Source organism: Tamandua tetradactyla, chromosome 8 (assembly GCF_023851605.1).
Source record: "Tamandua tetradactyla isolate mTamTet1 chromosome 8, mTamTet1.pri, whole genome shotgun sequence".
Lineage (NCBI taxonomy): Eukaryota > Metazoa > Chordata > Mammalia > Pilosa > Myrmecophagidae > Tamandua > Tamandua tetradactyla.
In genome coordinates, this window is record NC_135334.1 from 33,766,114 (window position 1) to 33,789,574 (window position 23,461).

Sequence of the window (23,461 nt, forward strand, 5' to 3'; positions counted from 1 at the left end):
ATATGGTGGTGCGACAAAAGAGACTGTGCCCCTGACGATCATGAAACAGATCAACTATACTGGCTCAAACTTTTACATATGAGAGAGGGAAAGATCTAGCATGTTTAAACTACTCATATTTGGACACCTACTATTTTCAGCCAAACCAATATGCAAACTAATACACCGTCTACTTACAATTCCATTTGACATGAGATGATGCCAATGTAATTTTCTACCACTGTGATTTTTTTTGTAGAATTCTTCTACTTCAGGTATCAGATCCTCCAGTTCAGTGGGAAGCGAGACAAATACTTTCTCAGAGCTTCTTGACCAGGCACCAGCATTCAGAATTTTTATATTCACTGAGTCAGCTATCAGGCAAAAATATCAAAACATCAAAATTAAAGTAAGTAATCATGATAAAGTATAAAATTTCAAACACATAATCTGGGGTATTGACAATAAGAAGTAAGACTATGAAGATGAAAAAAACATTCTTTTGTTTGAAACCAAGGATCAGTTGATCTAACATTCTATGTTGATAGCTACCTCTAAAGAATTTGGACTTTATAACATGTTTCAATCCATTATTACTAACATTTCTTTTTAAATTTATTTCAAAAGAGATATATTTTTTTAATTTTAAAAGATATACACACATACATATAATTATAAAATAATACCTGGTAAAGCCAACTTATTATTTTTGTGCATTTCCTTAAAAGCTTGGTTCAAATCTTCAGATACTTTTATGTCCTGAAACATTCTAGCAAGCTTGTTTACATAATCTGCTGGCATACCAACCTCCTACAAAATCCAAAAACAGAAAAGGTAAAAAAATATAAACTAACATGCTATTAGGAAAAATTTAATGGAAAATAAAAACTTTCAGATGCTTTAATATAAAATTGTTCCTTTCTCATTTATTATTAGAAGATAACTGCTAGCTCCTCAGTCCACAAATAACTAACGCAAATAACAGAAGCACATCATGGCCAGTGATCAATCACATTATTTCTCTCAAAATCTGTTAATCATCTGTTATTCAGTTCACTCAGACAGCAAATTGTGCAGTGATGTCACATCATTATCTCTCAGTAATAAATTCACAGGACATTTTGTAAAAAATGGATTAGCTGAAAGAGGTAACTGGCCAACAAAGATGAAAGTGTACCAAAGAATGAAAAGTATTAATGCTGGAAGTGAAAACAGAAAAAAAAGTTATAGAAGTTAACAGCTGACTATGTTTGTAACATTGATACTACTGACAGCGAAGACACTAGATAATGCAGCCAAAGGAACTTAATGAAAGCAATTATTGACATAAATGAGAAAAACGGCAGTGACAAAAAGGATGAAAATGCCTCAGAGGATGCAACACCAGCAAAAACTTTTACATTAGAAAAATTCTCAGTACTTCACAACACTGATAGCCCAAAAGAAAATGTTAGAAGCCGACCCAAACTTTGAGGGCATATAACAACTCTCCAAGGCACAGAAAAGATGTTCACTATGCATGGTCAAGGTACATAAGAAGAGTACAAGTGCTGTTAAAACTACTCTTTTTTTTTTATAACAGCTGTATTGAGACATAATTTACCTACCATTGAATGCACCATTTTAAAGTATACAATTAAGTGTATTTTAATATACTCACAGAATAGTGTAACCATCACCACTATCAAATTTTAAAACATTTCACTACCCCAAAAAGAAACATCGTACTCCTTAGCAATACACTCCATTTCCCAACTTTTCCTCCAGCACCTGGAAATCATTAATCTAACTTTCTGTCTCTATAGATTCATCTAGTCTGGAAAATTCATGTAAGTAGAATCAAACAATATGTGGTCTTTTGTGACTGCCTTCTTTCTCTTGTTATAAAGGATGATCCACATGGTAGCACGATTCGCTACCACATTCCTTCTTATGGCTATACTACATTTTGTCTACCCATTCATCAGTTCTTGGTATTTTGGTTTGTTTTTTTTTCCCCCACTTTTTAGCCATTATGAATAATGATGCTATGAACATCGGTGCAAAGGGTTTTATGTGAACATATGTTTCGTTTCTCTTCATTATAAACCTAGGAGTATAACTGCTGGATCATAAAACAGATCAATTTGAGGATATGAAAAATAGTTTTCAAAAGTGGCTGCCCTATTTTACAATCCCACCAGCAATATATGGGAGTTCAAATTCTGTGGAGTATTGTCAAAACTTGATATTGTCTGTTCGGTTGTTGCTGTTTTATTTTTTTTAATTTTAGGCATACTAGTGATAGTGAAGGAGTGTCTATTCTGTGGTTTTCATTTGCATTTTCCTAATGACTAAAGATGCTGAACATTTTTTCAGTGTTAATTGGCCATCTGACTATCTTCTTCAAAAAATATCTATTCAAATCCTTTACCCATTATGCTTTTAAATTGGACTGTTTTTTCAGTGTTGAGTTGTAAGAGTTCTTTATACATCCTTGATACACATTCTTTATCATCTATATAATATGCAAATATTTTCTTAATCTATTCTTGATAACTTTTTACAAAGAAATAAAACAATTTAATTCTCAGTTTCCTATGTTTTTACAGTGTACTAAATAAATGTTAACTTTATTAATTTTTATTTTCTTATATATATTTAAACTACAAATAAGAGCTTTTAATTCTTGAAAAAATTTTAAAAGTCACTGTTCTCTATTTTTCCCATTGATTATTAATATTAAGATCCCTTAGCAAAATTTCAGTATGCACAGTAATTTTTATCCCACATTACTGTGCAAAGGCCTCCATAATTTGAACTCTGTATATATATGTACACATATATGCACACACACATATACACATAAGAAATGAAGGGCATATTCATTTTAATAAAGGTTCAATTTCATTAAAATTAACTAAAAAGAACAGACTCAAATATTCTGATATGGAATTTAGTTATATTTAGCATTGATTACCATAAATAAAATCATCATGTAAAGGTTCTTTTGGCTATATATAAGAATTTATTGTCACTGTTTACAAACATCTCTACATTTAAGCATTTAATACCAAAAACATCTAAGAAATGGAATTGTCCTATTTCATAAGGTCAGTTCAAATTAGAGTAGCAGTACAAATGGAACTGAGATAGTGGAAATAAAATAAGAGCAATGGTGCTTTACTAAACATTCATTAAGAAATTGTATTTTGTTGGATAGCACTTTATTTTATAAAATTGATGCTATATTTCTATAAAATTCTCCTTTATCTATTCAACATCAATAATCTCACCAAAATGTATTACTTAAGGACACGTATGAACTATGTGCTATATTAGGAAACCAAATATTAAAAAAACAAAGTTAACTTACTCTTAGCCACTCTACCATATTTTCTTCAATTTCACTATCAGCAGAGATGTCTAATATAAGACGTCGTGTCAAATGAGCTTTGTGATATCTCATAAAAACATCTTTGTTTTGTACATATTTAAGCACCAAAAGCTGCATGGAAAACAAAGTCATTTTCAATTCTTATATACTCTTAAACATCTCTCTAATTTAGACCTTTCAACAACCCTCAATTTCCAAAGTTCTGAAATTTACATAAGTATATACAGACAGAGGTGTACGAAACTGGCCATTTTTTAAAAATAATCAGTTCTGAAAGAGATATTCATATATTTCTTAAAAAGTGAGTCAATCTGAGACTGTAACCAAATTACCTTTTAATTCCCACATTCACATATCAATTTTTCAGATTTTATATAAAATACGACAATACATTTCATGAAAAAGTCAATAATACTTCCCAATTTTCTCTCCTAAATATCTTCTCTACACTTCTCTCTGGCACTAATCTTCTCTCCAAGTCTGCCTACTCTTTCCCTGTATCCTTACTTCTTATATCTTTCCTGTCTGTATTTCTTGACTTGTATCATTATACTAACAATAGGGAGAGCAATATGAGAAGGAAAGGAATTAACCCTTTATTTATGTTCCTTCCTCCTTGACTATCTTGGATTCTCAGATAAGGGAAGAAGCAAAAAAAAACAACTAGCTCCAAACACCATCAGTTCCACTTTCCTTCCTTTTGCTCTTTAATAGGAGCTAGAATTTAATTGACCAAAAAGAATCAAAAAAGGAGAAAAATTAAATGTTATTTTTCTCTTTCAGGCAGCTATAGATTAAAAGCCTTCATGAAGAAAAATAACTACCCTGAAGAGGTCTTGCATCTGAAGAGGTCATCAGTTACTATATGAACATTTTTGTATTGATGTTATCATAGAAAAGTCTTAAAAGCGAAAAACAAATTCATTAAAAATTTTGAAATATAAAATATTTAGGTACCACTTCTTTAAGCTTTGCTTCAATTTCTTCAGAGGTTAGTTTTTTGCTTAATGGTGTTTTTCTTAGCAACATGTCACAGTAATTGGCGAGTAGCTCAGGACATTTTGATTCAGGCTGTGTTTTTAATCCCACCCTGAAAAACAAATTAAAAGCAACTGATAAGCAAAATGACTGATATCTGTGATTATTTTTTTCCAAAACCCATCCTTCACAAACTAATTTCTTGTAGTGTATAGAATCCAGTGATCAGGGCTGGGACTAGGTTGAGAAGGCAAAGTACCCAACACACAAAATTGAAGGAGGCACTCACTCACAGGTTCCAATAAGTGTAGACTGTGAGCATCCTAAGAATGAGTACTTCCTTAAATACTGTGCCTCCTTGCCTCAACACAGTCCTGGCCCTGCCAGCAATCTATAACATATTTTATTAAGGTATCTACTAAAACATTTTTGAAAAACCGCATAAATCCTTGCATATTTATAAGTTAACATTTAAAACTTTTCATTATTAATATGCAAAAATAAAACTGTTACTTCACTCTGAAATATATCCAATGTAACCTAAATTCTGTAGATATGTGGTATCTACTATCACCATTTCTTAAAACTGTAAAGAAACTCTTCTTAAACAACAAAGACCCTGTATCTCTATTTCATTTTCCCCACAAAATTTTAAACCAATTTAATATATTTTTAATATGAAAGACTTGCATTTATTCTTTATCCTATTTCTCTAAACAACATACATAAATGCATTCAAATTCAATACTTTAAAACTTCTGATGCATATAAAATCTAAGGGTCATTTTCCTAGGATTGAGTTATCCAAATTATTATCAGCATAAAACTTATCACAACATAATTTCAATATTGTGCGTGTGAACATGAATATATAAATACATATGTAATATATGCACACACAAAATTTTACTGAACATGTGAACTCTTAATAAAAAGTGGATAAAGCTCTTCTTCCTCCCAATTATGAATCCAGGCATTAGCATCAGTTATTATTTCTTCTTATTTTTATAAATTTATGTCTCTTATTCACATAAATGAGAAGACAAATAAAATACATATTTTTCTAATTCACATACATGAATTAACATTCAAACATTTATTTTCCATCCAATCTGTATCAGAAACTAACAGTTTAACTAAGAATCACAAACTCAGTGTTCCTCATTGGACTAAAAACAGCCACATGCCATGGATGTCTTATCAAGTCCTAATAGGTTTTAGATAAATACCTATGACTTAATGTTACCCAAGAACTTGAACTGGTATGATATTTTCATTTTCATTTCTATAAATAAATAGGCAGTCTAGATACAGTAAATTACTAGATTACATAAAGTAATCTAATCTCTATGTTTTTTAATCTCTATAGATTAAAAAATCCCCAAACATAGGCTTGCTAACCTTCTAATCACATTTTAGAGGGCACTATTTACAAAAAGACAAATATAATAAACTGTAAAATGTTTACCAGTCCCATGTCCCCACCCTGCCCAACAACAGAAAAAGCATATCACAATGAAAAGATGAAATTGAACAGACAATAAACTTCTTAAAAGATAAAGGACTTGATAATTAATGGTTGATTTTTTTTAAAACTTGAAAAGCAATTTTACTGAAATGTTGCAAAGTTTCCCAAAACCACTTACAGCAATTTACGTCAAAAAACCCTAAATTTAGTTAGGATTGTGCTGGTTTGGAAGGATTATATGCCCTGGAAAAGCCATGTTTTAATCCTAATCCATTTTGTGAAGGCAGCCATTTCTTTTAATCCGTATTCAATACTGAAGGTTGGAAACTTGTTTAGATTGTATTGAAGGTTGGAAACCTGTTTAGATTATCTCCAAGGAGATGTGACATTCCCAACTGTGGGTATTAACCTTTGATTAGAGGGAGATGTGACTCCACCCATTCAAAGAGGGTCTCAATTAGTTTAATGGAATCCTTTAAAAGAGGAAACATTTTAGAAAAAGCTTCAGAGCCATGAGAACCAGGAGAGACCAGGCAGCCAGAGACTTCTGGAGACAAAAAAGGAAAATGCCCCCTGTTTCATGAAGCAAGAAGCCTACAGAGAAAGACAGCAGATATTGCCATACTCACCATGTGCCTTTGCAGTTGAGTAAGAAACCCTGAATATCATCAGTCTTCTTGAACCAAGGTATCTTTCCCTGGATGCTTTAGACTGGACAATTCTATAGACTTGCTTTAATCTGAACATTTTCACAGCCTTAGAACTGTAAGTTTGCAACTTAATAAATTCCCCTTTTTAAAAGACGGTCCATTTCTGGTATATAGCATTCTGGCAGTATGCAAACTAGAACACCCTTTTTTCTGTTCTCTATGGATACCAATTACAAATTGTAATTGTAAAGATTACAATTACAAATTAGTAATCTTTTAAAAAATAGTTTTACAGAGATATAATTAACATACCATATAAATCAGCCAATTAGCATACAATTCAATATTTTTACCACGTTCACAAGACTGTACAAATCAACACTATAATCAGATTTTATAATGTTTTTGACATCCCAAACAGAAATTCTGTACCTATTAGGATTCAATTCCAACTCTCCAGCTATCCCCACTCCTAGCCCCTCGCGACCACAAATTTACTTTTTTTACTTACGGATTTGCACCTGAAAATTTCAAATAAGTGGACTCATACAACGTGTGTTATTTTGTGACTACCTTTATTCATTTAGCATAATGTTGTCAACATGATACGTGCTACAGCATGTATCAGTACTTTAGTCCTTTTTTATGACTGAATAATATTCCATTGTATGAAGACACCACATTTTGCTTATCTATTCATCATTTATGGACATGTGGCTGTTTTCACCTTTTGGTTATTATAAATAATGCTCTACGAATATTTATGTACCAGTATTTGAGTGAATGCATGATTTCATTTCTCTTGGGCATATTCCTAGGAGTGGAATTCTTGGGCCATATGATAACTCAATGTTTAATTTTTCAAGGAATTACCAAACTGTTTTGAAAAACATTGTTTCCAATTTACAATACCCCTAGCAACATATGAGAGGCCCAATTTCCCCATATCTTCATCAATATATTTCTTGTCTTTTTAATTTCAGCTATCTTTTTTTTTTTATTAATTAACGGAAAAAAAGAAATTAACCCAACATTTAGAAATCATACCATTCTACATATGCAATCAGTAATTCTTAACATCATCACATAGATGCATGATCATCGTTTCTTAGTACATTTGCATCGGTTTAGAAGAACTAGCAACACAACCGAAAAAGATATAGAATGTTAATATAGAGAAAAAAATAAAAGTAATAATAGTAAAAAACAAAACAAAACAAAAACCTATAGCTCAGATGCAGCTTCATTCAGTGTTTTAACATGATTACTTTACAATTAGGTATTATTGTGCTGTCCATTTTTGAGTTTTTGTATCTATCCTGTTACACAGTCTGTATCCCTTCAGCTCCAATTACCCATTATCTTTTTAGCTATCTTAATAAGTACAAAATAGAATCTAATTGTGGTTAGGCAATTAAGTTTAAGTTCATTACATTTTATTAAGTTTAATTTTCAAATCTTCATCTACTAACTCACATACATGAACCATCTGAGAGTCTGCTTCTAAAATAATTCATCTCTTACTTGATCATATGTTTCTCTGTTTTTACAAGCCTAATAGTTGTACTAAATACAGGACATTATATATAAAAGAATCACAGAGGCCTCAGATGATGTTCTCTTCCATTAAGAGTAAGTTCATCCTTTCTTATGCTATGGAAGTGGGTAGGGGTGGGAGCTAATGACATCAATCCAAACAGAAACTAAGTTTGAAACAGGGTTACAATTTTAGTACTTCTGATTCACCACTGACCCTAAAGTGTGAGCTTCCTGGGCTTTCAGGTGAAAGCCTAATGAATTTTGTCACTCCAGTGATGTGTAACCAACCAAAGCTCTGCTGACTTCCAGCATCATACTTTTGCCTGCAACAAATCTAAATTCTCAGTTTCTTACTTATAGGAAAGCAGAGCTACAAATCCTCAGCTCATCTTTGAAAGGGTCTCTCCTCTGGAATTTTAATCCTTGTCCTAGTTGCTTCTGTAGCTCTTTCAAAATGGTAAAATTATTATTTTCTTAATTTATGTGATTTTTCCTAGATGTCTTCAATGGAAAAATCGACCTGCCACGAACTACTCCATATTCCTCATAAGTAAAGTCTCCCAAATAACTTGCACACCATTACCAGTTTATTTTTCCAGAATATCAACTTCCCACAGCTCCATTACCCCCAACACCCACATTCTGCCATGTGGATCAAGTACAGATACTCCTTTTACTCCACAGAAGCTTTCTGTTCTAATTTGGGCCTTTAACTGTAGGACATGTAACCTCAGAATTAGTAAATAAAAAGAAACCCAGCAATCCCTCTTTCCAGGAATCTACCCTATTAAAAACACTTCCACACAAATAAAATGACAAATGTGAAATATTATTTCTCCATATCACTGTTAATAACAACAAAATATCAGAAACAACTTTACTGCACAGCAATAAAGGGCCACAAAACTGTCATGTCTACTAAATAGAATGCCATACTGCTATTAAAATGAATGAGAAAAAGGTTCTGTTTGGATAAGAGCAGAACAGCTTGTACTGGACTATCTTCCCAAAAGAAACAATAATAAATTCTGGACAAAAAAAAAAAAAATCCTGGTTTGCTTTTTTTTTTTAATAAAAGAGGGAAGCCTCTAGGTAACAACCAAACATAGGCAAAAGTTGGAAGAGAACTTTACTTCAAAGAAAGGAATGGCATTAGTTAAACTTCCTCATTGTAGGCATTTCTGCTTAAGGAAAAAACTGAGAGGAGCAGCCTGGTACTCTAGATAAAAAATTACAGTCTTCCAGGTTAGACAATAAAGAGACAGTTCAAGCAGTATGACAGAAACCACTCTCTATAACATATCATTCACAATGTCCAGGATTAAACCCAACAATATCAAAACATATAAAGAGGAAAATGTGACCCATAATCAAGATGAAAGGCAACCACTGGAGACTGACCCAAAGTTGACCCAAATGTTGCAATAAGTAAATAAGATAGCTATTGTATGCTCAAAGACATAAAAGATAATTCATTCATAAATAATAAAGAGACAAAGATTTCAAAAGAGAGTACTAAAAGAAAGAGAACCAAATAGAAAATTTAGACATAAAAATATGACACATGAAATAAGGGGTCCAAGGGAAGTTCAGTGGTAAAATTCTCACCTACCATGCAGCAGACAGGGTTCGATTCTTGGCCCATGCACTCTCCCCTCCCCCATCAAAAAAAAAAAGCAACAAATGGTGCTGCTATAATGGGATAGTCACATGGAGAAAGAATGAAATGTGAACACCACCATACAAAATCAAAAAAAAAAAAAAAAAAAAAATAGGAGAAGCTCACGGCCCCCTTTCTGGCCCCTTCCCCAGCCCCTCGACGGCACTTTGTGGAGACAGCCCACGCTTCCATTGTGGATCCCAGGCCCAGCTCCAGAGGGAGCAGAGTAACCACCAATTACATTCTGGGGTGCCTGCACATCAGTGTTAACCTATCAGGTGACGGCCTAGAAAACACCTCTTGGGCTCATCCTCCCAGAACTGCCCTGTAGGGAGAAGCAGCTTTAAGACAACTAATGAAATAAGAAATAAGTCAAAGTAACCAGGGTAAAAGTTATATAACAAAGCACTCAGGAAGGAGGGAAAGTTTGTTTCATAGAGAGTAAAGGGGGTGTTGAATTTATTTTTCACCACTCTGGTGAAAAGGGGAAAATTCCTAAATTGACAAGCAAGTACAAGCCTAGGACAAGATGCAAATTCAGGAAAGACAAAGAAAATAAACCACAGAACTGCACAATACAAAAACCGAACCCTAATGTAAACCATAGATTATAGTTAATAGCATATTTATAATAATAGCCTTTCATCAATTGTAACAAATGTATCACATTAATGCAAGGTTAATGGGAGGGGGAAGAACTATATTTTCTGCATGATTTTTTCTGTAAACATCCAACTGCACACACAGGAAAAAAGAGAGAGAGAGACACACACACATATGCAAAAGAGAGAGAGCGAAAAGTAAAAGACAGAGAGGACCCTGCATGTCACAATCGCCACAGGCTGAATTTCTCATTCAGAGGAGTAAACTCCAAAGCCAGTACAAGAAAAGTTACAATATTGTGAAAAGCATTTTTTGCATTGGTTGATTTGTTTTTGTTAGCTCCTGGCACTCAAGGAAGTTTCTGTCATATCACTAGCTAGATAAAAGTTAAAATATAAAATTTTAAAATGTTTTGCATGAGGAAGAACAAAGGAATGTCAATAATGCAAGGTGTTGAAAATAGATGATAATTCATATTTCAAAACTTTAACTTATGTGTGAGACTAAAGCAAAAATGTTTATTTGGTACAAAATTTTAAAAAAAGTTAAAGTACATACAGCTCAGGGACTAAATCACAGAGTTAGCACATCAGAATAATAAAATATACCGTGTACGATAAAAGAGTACAAGACAAAGAAACAGGAAATGATGATCCATTCAAAGGAACAAGATAAGAATCCAGACACCATCAATGAAGAAGACCAGATTTTGTAATACCAGATAAAAACATATGAACTATATATAAAAACTATATTCATAATGAATATTATGAGAATCTCAACAAAGAGACAGAAATTTGAAAAGGAACCAAACAGAAATACTGTTGTCGAACACTACAATAGTTTAAATGAGAAATTTCCTACAGGGTTTCAACATCTGATTGGAGCTGCAAAAGAAAGAATCAGTGATTGCCAGGACAAGAAAAATTAAATGATTCAAACTAAGAAGCGGGAAGAAAAAATAATTTAAAAGAACACCTCTTTTGTTGCTCAGATGTGGCCTCACTCTCTCTAAGCCCAACTCTACAAGTGAAATCACTGCCCTCGCCAATACATGGGGCATGACATGCAGGGACGAAAGTCTCCCCAGAAGCATGTAGATGACTCCTAGGGATGAGCCCCGCCCTGGCATGGTGAGATAAACAATACCATCCTGACCAAAAGAGGAAAAAGAAATATAACTAATAAAATATCAGTGGCAGAGAGAATTCAGAGTAGAGAGGCTACTCTAGAGGTCACTCTTATGCAAGCTTCAGTTAGACATTGCTATCTACCATAACTTGCCAAACCCCAACCAAAACCATTCCAGCCAATCCTAAAGAACACCTAGGGCAAATATAAAATTCTACAAAGGTTCCATGCACTAGGGTAACTTTCCCAAAACCTAGGTCCCTGGATCAGATAAGTTCTGAAACCTAGAGGTCCAGCCTCTCCAGAACATGAGCTAGCTCTATTTCCCTATCCCATATTATTGACAGTCCCTTTCAACATGAAAAAGTTGGAGTGGGCACAGCCCAAATACCCCTAAAGAGTCAGATAGAAAGATCAAGGTGATGGTGAAATTATACAGAGAAAGTAGGGTTTAACAAATGAATACGACTGCTGAATCATTAAATTGATATTTCTTTTAGTTTCCAATAACTTAGAGCAGCTAAAGTAAAAACCTAAAATTGTGGAATTGCAATCCATACCAAACTCTGAACTCTGTTCTACAACTAACTGTTGTGGCTTGAAATTAATCGCTTTTTTGTATATATGCTATTTTTCACAAAAAAGAAAAAGTCGATGATAATAAAAAAATATTTATTCCTTCTAGCTTCCTATATTCTGGAGCAGCTAGAAGGAAAAATCTGAGATGGCAATATGGCAGAAAAACTCTGGGATCTGTCCTGTAAGTATCTGTTGAAGAGTGCTTTGAAAACTATTTTTTTTCTTTCTTTGCTTTGTATATATATCATACAATTTTTAAAAAGTTAAAAAAAAAAAAAAGCAAACAGCTTAAGAGACCTGTGGGGCACTATCAAGTGCACAAATGTATTTCATGGGAATCCCAGAAGAACCAGAGAAAGGAGAAAAGAAAATATTCAGAAAAATAATGGCCATAACTTCCCAAATTAACAAAATACATGAATATGCAGATTCAAGAATCCCAATGAACCCCAAAGGAGATAAACTCCAGAGAACCACACCCAAATACATAGTAGTCAAGCTGCTGAATGCCAAGAACAAGGAGAGAGTTCTGAAAACTGAAAGAGAAAAGCAACGTGTTAAATACAAGGGAATCCCAGTGAGATTAAGTGCCAATTTCTCATCAGAAAGCATGAAGGCAAAAAAGGAGTGGGACAGAATCTTTAAAGTAGGGCGTAAAAACAACTGCCAACCAAGAATTTTACAACCAGTGAAACTGTCTTTCAAAACTGTGGGAGAGATTAAGACATTACCAAATACACAAAAGCTGAGACAGTTCATAACATCTACAAATACCCTATAAGCAATGCTACAAAGAGTCCTTCAAACTGAAAGTAAAGGATACTAGAAAGGGGATCAAAGCAGCATAAATAAAGACAGACCTCTAGTAAAGGTAACTGAGTATTAATGCCAGTACTGTTATATTTTGCATTTATTCATATACAAATATGAAATCATGGTATATAAGTGCACTTTTTAATTACTGCAGGTCCAAAATGCAAATACATAAAGAGAAATGATAAATCTATGTTTTTTGTAACAAGTACAACAAAAAGGTGGGGAGACAGTGGGGTTCAGACCACTGTATGTATATGCTATTCAAGTCAAATCCATGCAAGGGGATGGCACATGGGAGGTATTATGTTTCCAGTGGGATGAGGATAGCAGCCACAAGGAAATGAGGCTTGATCTTGTAGTTATTATATGTTTAAGTATATTTTTATGTTTGTCCACTGCTATGGCCTACATGCAGTGACATCCCTTAGTAACAAGCCAAGTAGATTGCAAATTGTGGCTTCTGAATATTCTTATACATTAAAAGGAACCAAGGGAGTTCCCTGGAAAACTGGCTGATTTCAAGGCTAGAGGAGGGAAAGCATAAAATGTTTCTGGATCATCTTCACATGCCAAAAACAAAGGAAGAGTTTATTGTCAAAAGGAGCTAGAATTCTGGTAATGGATGGTAGTGATTACAGCACAATATTGTGAACACAATTAACAGAGATGAATTATACACTTGTAAGTGGTTAAAATGCAAAATTCTATGTTGTATAAATGTTATCACATTAAAAAGTTTAATAAAAAGAATCTAGAAAACAGCTTACTAGTAAAATCTTGGGTCAATCTGAATACCAAAATTAAAACTACAGTTACAAATTATAACCACTGAACAAATATGAAATCATGAGTCTATACTATTATGTTTTTTTTAATGTATAAACTGAAAATACGATGAGGAATGGGATATATTTACATAGTTTGAAAGTACCTACCAGAAAATAATTAGCACATACAAAGGGAAGAAGGATAACTGCAGTGTAGATAATGGCAAACACCAACTTAAAGGATCAAAGTGGTCCAGATCAGTAACAGTATAAATCAAACTCATGATTTTGAAGACCAAGAAAATAGAAGGCCAAGAAAAAAGCTTCACTAGCACCAAAGATGAAACCTAATTCTGAAGATACATCAGATAAATTAAAACTAAAAGATATTTTGCAAAACAGCTGGCCTATAATCTTCAAAAGTATCAAGGTCCTAACAGTCAATCAAAAACTGAGGTTGGTTATAGACCAAACAATACTAAAGAAATGAGAAAAGTAAATAGAGCATATGATTCTCAAGTGAATCCTTTTGCTATTAAAGTTACTATAAATCAACTGGTGAAATTTAAAGGGGTCTAAAAAATAGATAGTAATAATGTATCAAAGTTAAGTTCCTGACTTTGATGAACGAGGAGGTATAAAGGCAGTAACGTACTCTCAAATGATAAAGTTTTACTGAATTTGCAGAGAAAAAAATAAAAAAGGAATATTTAATAACATAGAAGAAACAAATTCTTTGAAAAATGCAATTTTCTAAAACTGAAACCACATTAAATACAAAATTTGAAGAATCCTCAATCAGACATTGAACTCATGATCACACAAAAAAACTTTAGGACCAAGTGATTTTATGATGAATTCTATCAAACATTTAAGGAATATATATAACACCACTTCAACTAAATCTTTTAGAATATCCAAACGGTGGGAATAAATCCCAACTCATTCTTATAAGGCAGAATGATCCTGATTTGAGAAAATGACAAAGACATTATAAAAAAGAAAACCGTAAAACATACAAAGTTAAGAAAGAGGTGAAATCCATCATAAATATAGGTGAAAAAAAATTAACAAAACATTAGCAAGTTGAATCCCGCAATCTATTTAAAAATATCATATAAAGAACATATATATAATTCCCACAGCAACATCCTACTTAATAGGGAAAAACTGAAAGCTTTCCCTCTATAAGATCAGGAACAAAACAAGGATGCCCATTGTCACCACTATTATTCAATACTGTACTGGAAGTTATTGCCAGAACAATTAAGCAAGAAACATAAATAAAGGCATCCAAAGTGGAAAGGAAGAAGCAAAACTTTCCCTATTCACAGATGATATAATCCTATATGCAGAAAATCCTGAAAAATCCACAACAAAGCTCAAAGAGCTAATAGACAAATTCATCAAAATAGCGGGGTACAATATCAACACCCTAAAATCAGTAGTGTTTCTATACACAAGGAATGAAAAACTGGAAGAAGAAATCAAGAAGAAAAAAAACTCCATTCACAATAGCAACTAAAAGAATCAGATATCTAGGAATAAATTTATCCAAGAGTGTAAAGGACGTGTACACAGAAACTACAAAACACTGCTAGAAGAAATCAAAGACCTAAATAAATGAAGGATATACTTTGTATAAGCAGTATAAAACTAAATATGGTTAAGATGCCAATACTACCCAAAGCAATTTATAAATTCAATGCAAAACAATAAAAATTCCAACAAACTTCTTCACAGAAATGGAAAAACATCCAATTTATTTGGAATGGTAAAGAACCATGAATAGCTAAAGCCACCTTGAAGAACAATGAAATTGGTGGACTCACATTTCCCAATCTTAAAACTTATTACAAAGCCACAGCAATCAAAACAGCATGGTATTGGTACAAGGACAGCCATATAGACCATTGGAATCAAACTGAGAGCTCGGAAATCAACCCTCACATTTATGGTCAACTCAATAGGAAAAGAATAGTTTCTTCAACAAATGGTGCTGGGAAAACTGGATATTCATATACAAAAGAATGGAGAACCTATGTCATACTACATATAAAAATTAACTTAAAATGGATCAAAGACTGAAATTTTAGATCAAGGACTATACAACTCCTAGAAGAAAATAAAGGGAAGCAGCTTCAAGACCTTGTGCTAGGCAATGGTTTCTTCGACTTCACACCCAAAGCAGTAACAATGAAAAAAAAAATAGATAAATGGAACCTCATCAAAATTTAAAAATTTTGTGCCTCAAATGACTTTATAATGAAATTAATACAACACAGACAATGGGAGAAAATACTTGGAAACCACGTATGCAATAAAGGTTTAATATTCAGTATATATAAAGAAATCATTCAACTTAACAAAAAGACAACTCAATTACAACATGGGCAAAAGACTTGAACAGATATCTCTATAATGAAGATAAACTAATGGCCAGAAAGCATAAGAAGAAATTCCTGATATAGTTTAAGTCATCAAGAAAATAAACATCAAAACCTCAATGAGATACCCCTTCACACCCATTTGAATGACTACTATTTAAAAAAATAAAATAAAATAACGGATAATAACAAGTGCTGGAGAGGATATGGAGAAACAGAAACAGACATTCATTCATTGCTAGTGGCAATGTAAAATGGTGCAGCCACTGTGGAAGACAGTTTGGCGGTTCCTCAGAAAGTGAAACACAGAATCACCACATGACCCAACAATCCCGCATCTAGGTATATACCCCAAAGAAATTAAAGCAGGGACTTGAACATACATTTGCACACCAATGTTCAGAGCAGTATTAATCATCATTGCCAAAAGATGAAGATAGATTTTTTTTTAATAACCAAAAGCAGCAAAGATTACAAAAGCAAAAACAATAAAATAAAACCTAATAGCATTAGGTTTGCATATGCAGTAAGACAATACACTCCAAACAATTAAGAGTTTAAAAACTTACCCTTTCTGCTTCAAAGGTAATTCAAGTTTAAATATGGTAGCATCATTAACAACTGCTTTATATGCCTGCAAATAATAATTTGAAATGACTATGAACTTTATTTTTTAATATATAAATACAAAAAAGTTACACTTAGAAAAATACATTCAAAATATAAATTAGTTTTGATTTTTAATGGTATATCTGCCCTAACAGAATTGTTCATGTCAAAGCCTTTAGCACACTATGTGTCATTATTATTATCATAATCTGCAATGAGGCCTTAACAACCATAATATTTTCACTAGCCCATTCGTTTTCTTATACTTGTAGACAACTTGTTTTGTGCTAGCCTCTTTCACCTAAAATCTCCAATATTTCCTCCCCCAAGTATATTCTCAGCTAATGATGTGGCTTCTTATTTCACTGAGAAAGCTGTAGGAAACAGAAAAGAACTCCCACAAACCACCAAACCATCTGACTAAATCTACACTCATACACTCTGCCTTGTCTCTTATTACCATGTATAAACTATTTTTGCTCAAAGCAATTCCAAATCATTAATTTTTCCCTCTCCACTGGTTCTGTCCTCTCAGCATACACAGTGTTATTTTTTTATTACATGCTAAAAATGCTCTCTTAGATGTTTATTTAGTGCAGAATTTATATTTTGGTAGTACATTATCTAATTTAACTTGTATGGTCACAGTTTATTTGAGTACCATAATTACATGGAATCTTGAATACAGAGGGAGATCTTGTTGGTTTGCACAAGTTAGTCAATGCCCTGATACATCCCAGAATAATTTGGGCAGAGAATAAAAAAAAAGTACATGCAAAGTCCCCTTGGGAGACTGGGGAGAGAGGAGAAAATAATAAACTTTCCTATCTAGAGAATTCTTGATATTCTCACAAGCAGTGGGAACAACAAATTCAATAGGCTGAGCCCTAGATCTTGGGGCTTGCTCCTGCGAAACTTATTTCTTCAAAAGAGAAGCTAAGACTACTTATAATTATGCCTAGGATTCACTCCAGAGAACCTCTTCTGTTGCTCAGATGTGGCCTCAATAAGCCAATTTGGCAGATAAACTCATAGCCATCCCCTGTTCCTCCCCTGCCTTCGCCCCAGAAGTGGGACACGATTCCCAGGGCTGTAAATCTTCCTGACAACATCTTTACATGAATCCCAGAGATGAGGCAGGATCCAGCAATACTGGATTGAGAAGACCTTCTTGACCAAAAGGGGAAAGAGAGAAATGAGACAATAAATAAAGTTTCAATGCCTGAGAGACTTGAAACAGTCAAGAGATTATCCTGTAGGTTATTCTTATGCATTATATAGGTATTCCTTTTTAGTTTATGTTGTATTGGAGTGGCTAGAGGGAAGTACCTGAAACTGTTGAATTGTACTCCAGTAGCCTTGATTATTGAAGATGACTGTATAATTATATAGCTTTTACAATGTAGCTACGTGATTGTGAAAACATTGTGGCTCACACTCCCTTTATTCAGGGTATGGACAGAAGAGTAAAAAAGTTAAGGACAAAAAATAATGTGGGGGGGGGATAAGGGATAAAAAAATTGGGTAGGTTGCAAAACTAATGGTCAAAGAGAGGGAGGGGTAAGAGGTATGGAATGTATGTTTTTTTCTCTTTTTCTGGAATGATACAAATGTTCTTAAAATGATCATGGTGATGAATATGCAACTATGTGATGATATAGTGAGCCACTGATTGTATACTTTGGGTGGACTGTATGGTGTGTGAAGATATCTTAATAAAAATGTACTTATTTAAAAATGCTCTCTTAGCTTTGTCTATCTTCTTCTACCACTGCCTTATTTCTTTTCCCTGCCTCTAAGCTAAACTCCTTGAAAATTTTTCCAGCTCACTACCTACAATTTCCCTCCTGCCATTCTTATTCGACACCACTCTAATCAGACTTCTACATCACCATCCCACTATTCTTGTCAAAGTCAGTGGTAACTCCCATGTTGCTGAAGACAATGTATAATCCCGATCTTTCCTGACCTATCAGCAGCATTTTAAGACCAGATCATGCCCTATCCTTGAAAGTACTTTTTCTGCTTGTTTTCTAGCATACCACACTCTCCTACTCATTTTCCTTTGCTGATTTCTCATCTTTCTGACGTCAGAACATCCTGGGCCAGTTCTTGAATCGCTACTGTTTTCATTCTTCATCTGCTACCCTGGAGAGTATATCCAGTCTCAGTGCTTTGAATACCATCTATATGCTGAAGTTTCCAAACTGACGTAGCCAGTCCTATTACTTAAACCTCAGATTCAACATTTCCACATGAAAGGGTGTCCAACAGACACTCCAATATTACCTTGTCCAAAATTGAGTTCCTGATCTGTCTGCACCCATCTCCCCAAAACCTGCTTCTCCCAGTCTTCCTCATCTCAGTTAGCAAGCCTTAACAATGATCAGAACAAAAATCTAAATGTCCTTCTTGACTGCTCTTTATATTTCACATCTGATTCATGAGAAAATCCTGTATAGCAGATTTTCATAATATAATCAGAATCTAATCACTTTTAGTTACCTCTACCCACTATCATTCTGGGCCAACCCTCCCTATTTTTGTAGGTCATTCGATTTAAGATTTTAAACCACCCTACAACCGCCATATTTCCTTCACCCCTTCCTTTACTACTTGTACTTATTTATTTTAAAACTGACAAACTAAAAGTGAGTGAGGAAAAAAAAATCTAACTTGGGAAGTAGTAAAAGTAGGTAGAAGAGGGGAAAAAACTAATGGTAAGTTCTAGTGATAGGCTTCTGAGATGTAAGAAGACACTATTCTGAAGATAAAACTATGTTTCACTACCATTAACATAGTTAATCCATTAGTGAGGATGCTAAAACAGGGTATGCAATGCAAATACCAGGTACCCAGAATGCAAGTAGTAAGTGGGAAGTAACTCTTACAGGAGCCCTAATAGAGGACAGAGGAGGGAGTGATCAATTCTGCTTGTAATGGCTTAGGGTGGTGAGGTAGGGTATCAAGGAAGGTCCATGGGAAGCATACTTTGAGCTGGGTCGTAAAAGAAGGATCAAGAGGAATTCAATGATCAATACTACTAAAAAATAAGAAAGGATTCTGGGAAAAATGAGGAAGAGAACAACTTTCTAATTCAATTCTAGTTTGCATGCATATCCAATGTTTACAAAAACTATGACTATCCTCCACTGATGAAAAATTAGAGTTGCTAGGTTTGTAGCTTGCAACTTAATAGCATAATGAGGCAAAGATTCTTACTAAAAGTAAATTATGATGGCAACATTTTAATACAAAGTGTTAATATATACGAATATTTACCTTATCTCTCGCAGTAAGAAATCGTGGATCATCTTGAAAAGCTTCTTTTACTAGTTTACTAAATCTATTAAACAGTGTAAGTAATTGTTCAACATATTTCTCAGAGTCCTAAAAATAAAAAGTTTTTATATCCAATTGAGTTTTTAAGAGGAAAAGAATAATACAACAATCACTGAGAATAATTGTAATAAAACCTGTAGCTTTCAAATTGGGTTTTTTTTTCCTTAGAAATGAAATTAAAAGGGGCCTTCAATATTACTGTTCTGCCATTAAAATTACTATTTTAACTATCTGATCCTACAGTTTAAAAATAATCTTAACATACATTTACCATTGCCACTGAAGAAAACTTACAGTAGTAATAGTTTCAGCAGCTGCTACCATATCTGCCAGTCCAGCACTAATGATATGTTCTTCCAAGTCTTTCAACATTGGCTCTATCCCATTAGGAACTTTGTCCATCAATGAAAACATTAAATGTAATTCTGAAAGGATATAACACATTCATGTCAGCATTTCATGCGCTACAATTAAATTTTCTCAGATTAACACCATAGGCCTAAAATACCTGTGGTAGTAAGAATTAATGGAATTCTGTAGGTATAACTGGTTTGGAAGCTGTTACCATAAGCAGGATTTCCTGATCTACCTCTCAGATTAACAAAAATTATAAAATTAAAAAACAAAACAATTTAATTTAAAGTTATGACAGTCTGCAAAACCCAGCTCTTCTTAAGAGGTAGAGTCATCTGATCACCAAGATGGTGGGATATTTTTAATTCCAGGAAGAACAAAAGTTTATGCAAAAGATTAATGCATTTCATAAAGCATGTAAAATAGTAGTATGCACCCATATCTTAAGGGATAAAAATCATGTCAATAGATTTTTCAGAGTACTGTTTACAAAAGAAAACTATTAGAAACCATAATATGAAGCTATATTCATAAACACTGTTTCAGTTTACAAAGCAACTTCTTAAATGTTATACTGTTTAATACAACCTCACAAAAATCTTACCTGATAGTATTACCACTAATTAAATTAATGATTACCACTAATCCTTAATAAATCCTTTTGAAGGGAGTCCAACATGGAACAGACAGAATTCAATTTTGATTGGTGTATGAAAATTCAAATACTGCATGTATGCCAATAAGCATCTTGCTTTCCACTACAGAACTGCTCCTAAATAGTGTATGAACTTAAGTGAGCTGAAATATAAACTTTATTTTTTTATTATTATTATTATTTTGAATATTGAACACTTCACAAATTCACATGTCATCCTTGTGCAGGGGCCATGCTAAACTTCTCTGTATTGATGCAATTTTAGTACATGTGCTACCAAGTGAGCACTGAAATATAAACTTTAAACACAGTTAGAAATTTCTTTTTTTTGCATGGGCAGGCACTGGGAATTGAACCCGGGTCTCCAGCATGGCAGGTGAGAACTCAGCCTGCTGAGGCACCGTGGCCTGCCCAATGTAGTTAGAAATTTAATGGAACCTTGTAGCTAAAGCACAATAAAATCTGGAGAGCAATATATCAGAAGGTTAAAAGTGGTTATTTCTGGGTAGTAGGCATATGGGTAAAAAAAATGTTTTTACTATTTATTTTGATAGTAAAATAATACTATTTTACTATTAAATAGTAATAATTAAATAATTACTATTTAATTATTAGTTTATAATTTAAAACATACAAGACACTTGCAAAGATAATACAAACCCCATACAGAAAATGCCTGCATTCCCCAATCCCCAAGACACTGAGATTCACCAATTTTAATATTTTGCCACATCATTATCCATCTATCTATCTTTCTACTTATCTCTCTATCATTCTACATATTTATCTACCTTTTGAACATTTGAGGGTAGGTTGCATACATCCTACCCCTTAAACATATAATATTTCCATGTACATTTCCTACAAACAAGGATATTCACTTATGTAATCACCTTATGTGCAGTTACCAAGTTCAAGAAATTTAACATTAATATAAAGCTTACATTCTACATACTAATTGTTTCTTACTTCCCAATAATGTCCTTTTGAGCCTTTTATCCCCCATTCTTACATCTCATCCAGTGTCACCTACTGTACTTAATTGTCTTCATCTCTTTAGTTTCTCTTGTTTTTTTTTTTAATTTAGGAAACATATATATCACATAAATCTTCACATTCATATTCCTCCAAATCATAACATTCAGTGGGATTAATTATATTCATGTTGTTGCAGTATCCTCATCAACACACATTAATAGAAGTTTCCTTGCACTTCAAACAGAAACCCTATACTCATTTTGCAATGACTTCCCCATATGGGTAAATTTTATTCTTTTTGCTTGTAATGAATTTGCTTCCCCAAATCTTTATTGAGAAAACATGTAAGTAATAAAATAAACCTTCAGAAATTTCAAATTGTAAAATATTTTGATGGAGGAGGAAATGAAGGTTGTTAACATGAAGCATTTTATTACTTTCTAAAAAGATTTTACAAAGTTTCACAAAAAAGTCAAATACTTAGTTCTATCCTATGCCCCATGTTTACAATGTAAATTGGACTTAAAAACACTCTTACTGTGGAGACGAAATGGAAATTCATAGATTTTAAAAATAGAAGTAGTGTTAATATTTAGGGGGAAAGCTTAAACAGTTTAGAAATTCCCTAATAATGTTTCTAACTGTACTATGCATTTTATTATGGTCTCTAAACACAGCTCATTTTTACAAATATCTACATATAAAAGAATGACTTATGACAATTCAGTAAATGATTTGCTTCAAAGATACCCACTTAGAAGACTATAATAACTTTATGTGGTATTTTACCTACTTTCAGTTTCATTTCGCTTGATCATGCCTTGGCACTCTGCTAAGATAGTCTCTTTAAAGGATGTCACCAGGGCATTTACACAGCATTCCATGAGCTGAAATATATCAAAAATTGGTCAAAGACACTATAAGCTTTTTAATACAAATTTATTCCAACTTTAAAAATAAAACCAAATTACTACATAGCAGAAAAAAATTAAACATCCTAAAAGTAGATTTTACTTACCTGTACTACCAAATAATTGAGCTGGATACTCTAAATCAGTTTACCTCTTAAGTATATTTTTGGCATCCCAAACCCATCCCCAGGAAAAAGTCTTCAAGAAGGGAAGAAAAATACTAAAAATACCTACAAACAAAATGAAGAAGTAAATTTTGATGAACTCTTCTTATCTGGTGAGAACCTGTGTTGGAATTATATTGTAAAACTCTAAAAGTATGAATGATTTCCTTTAACAAACCATTACTCGGTATCAACTATGTGCTGGCACCAAAGAAGTACTTAGAGGATAAAGAATAGTAAGTTATAACCACTGCTCTGGACAAGATCACTGCCTAACTGACGGTGGGGAGGGGGACAATTGTACACTGATAAATTCAGTAAAACTCACATGAAAAAACAACAAACAACAAAACCAAATAAGCAAGAAAAAACTACCACTTAAAAAGGCTTCATCCACAATGATAGCTCAATTGGATCTTGAAAAATAAGTGTAAGTCCTACATGAACATTCTGAAAACAGTAAGTTCAACATGGTAGAGAAGAGACAGACAGTGAAAGAGAAGTCTAGAAAGGTA

General features: G+C 33.3%; 1 protein-coding gene and 1 non-coding gene across 4 annotated transcripts in view; both read right to left on the reverse strand.

The window, feature by feature from the left end:
- Nucleotides 1-23,461, reverse strand: part of CUL5 (cullin 5) — a 166,569-nt gene that overhangs the window by 10,384 nt on the left and 132,724 nt on the right. For all 3 annotated transcript variants that reach the window (XM_077113070.1, XM_077113069.1, XM_077113068.1), the window contains 8 exons: nucleotides 22,665-22,758; nucleotides 20,179-20,309; nucleotides 19,825-19,932; nucleotides 16,503-16,567; nucleotides 4,313-4,445; nucleotides 3,335-3,466; nucleotides 666-789; nucleotides 178-353 (listed from right to left, as the gene is read on the reverse strand). In XM_077113070.1, the coding sequence (XP_076969185.1) occupies nucleotides 178-353; nucleotides 666-789; nucleotides 3,335-3,466; nucleotides 4,313-4,445; nucleotides 16,503-16,567; nucleotides 19,825-19,932; nucleotides 20,179-20,309; nucleotides 22,665-22,758 (963 nt within the window). The remainder of the gene's footprint in view (nucleotides 1-177; nucleotides 354-665; nucleotides 790-3,334; nucleotides 3,467-4,312; nucleotides 4,446-16,502; nucleotides 16,568-19,824; nucleotides 19,933-20,178; nucleotides 20,310-22,664; nucleotides 22,759-23,461) is intronic.
- LOC143645331 (U6 spliceosomal RNA) lies at nucleotides 21,076-21,181 on the reverse strand. The gene has a single exon (XR_013157054.1). It is a non-coding gene; the product is annotated as a U6 spliceosomal RNA (small nuclear RNA).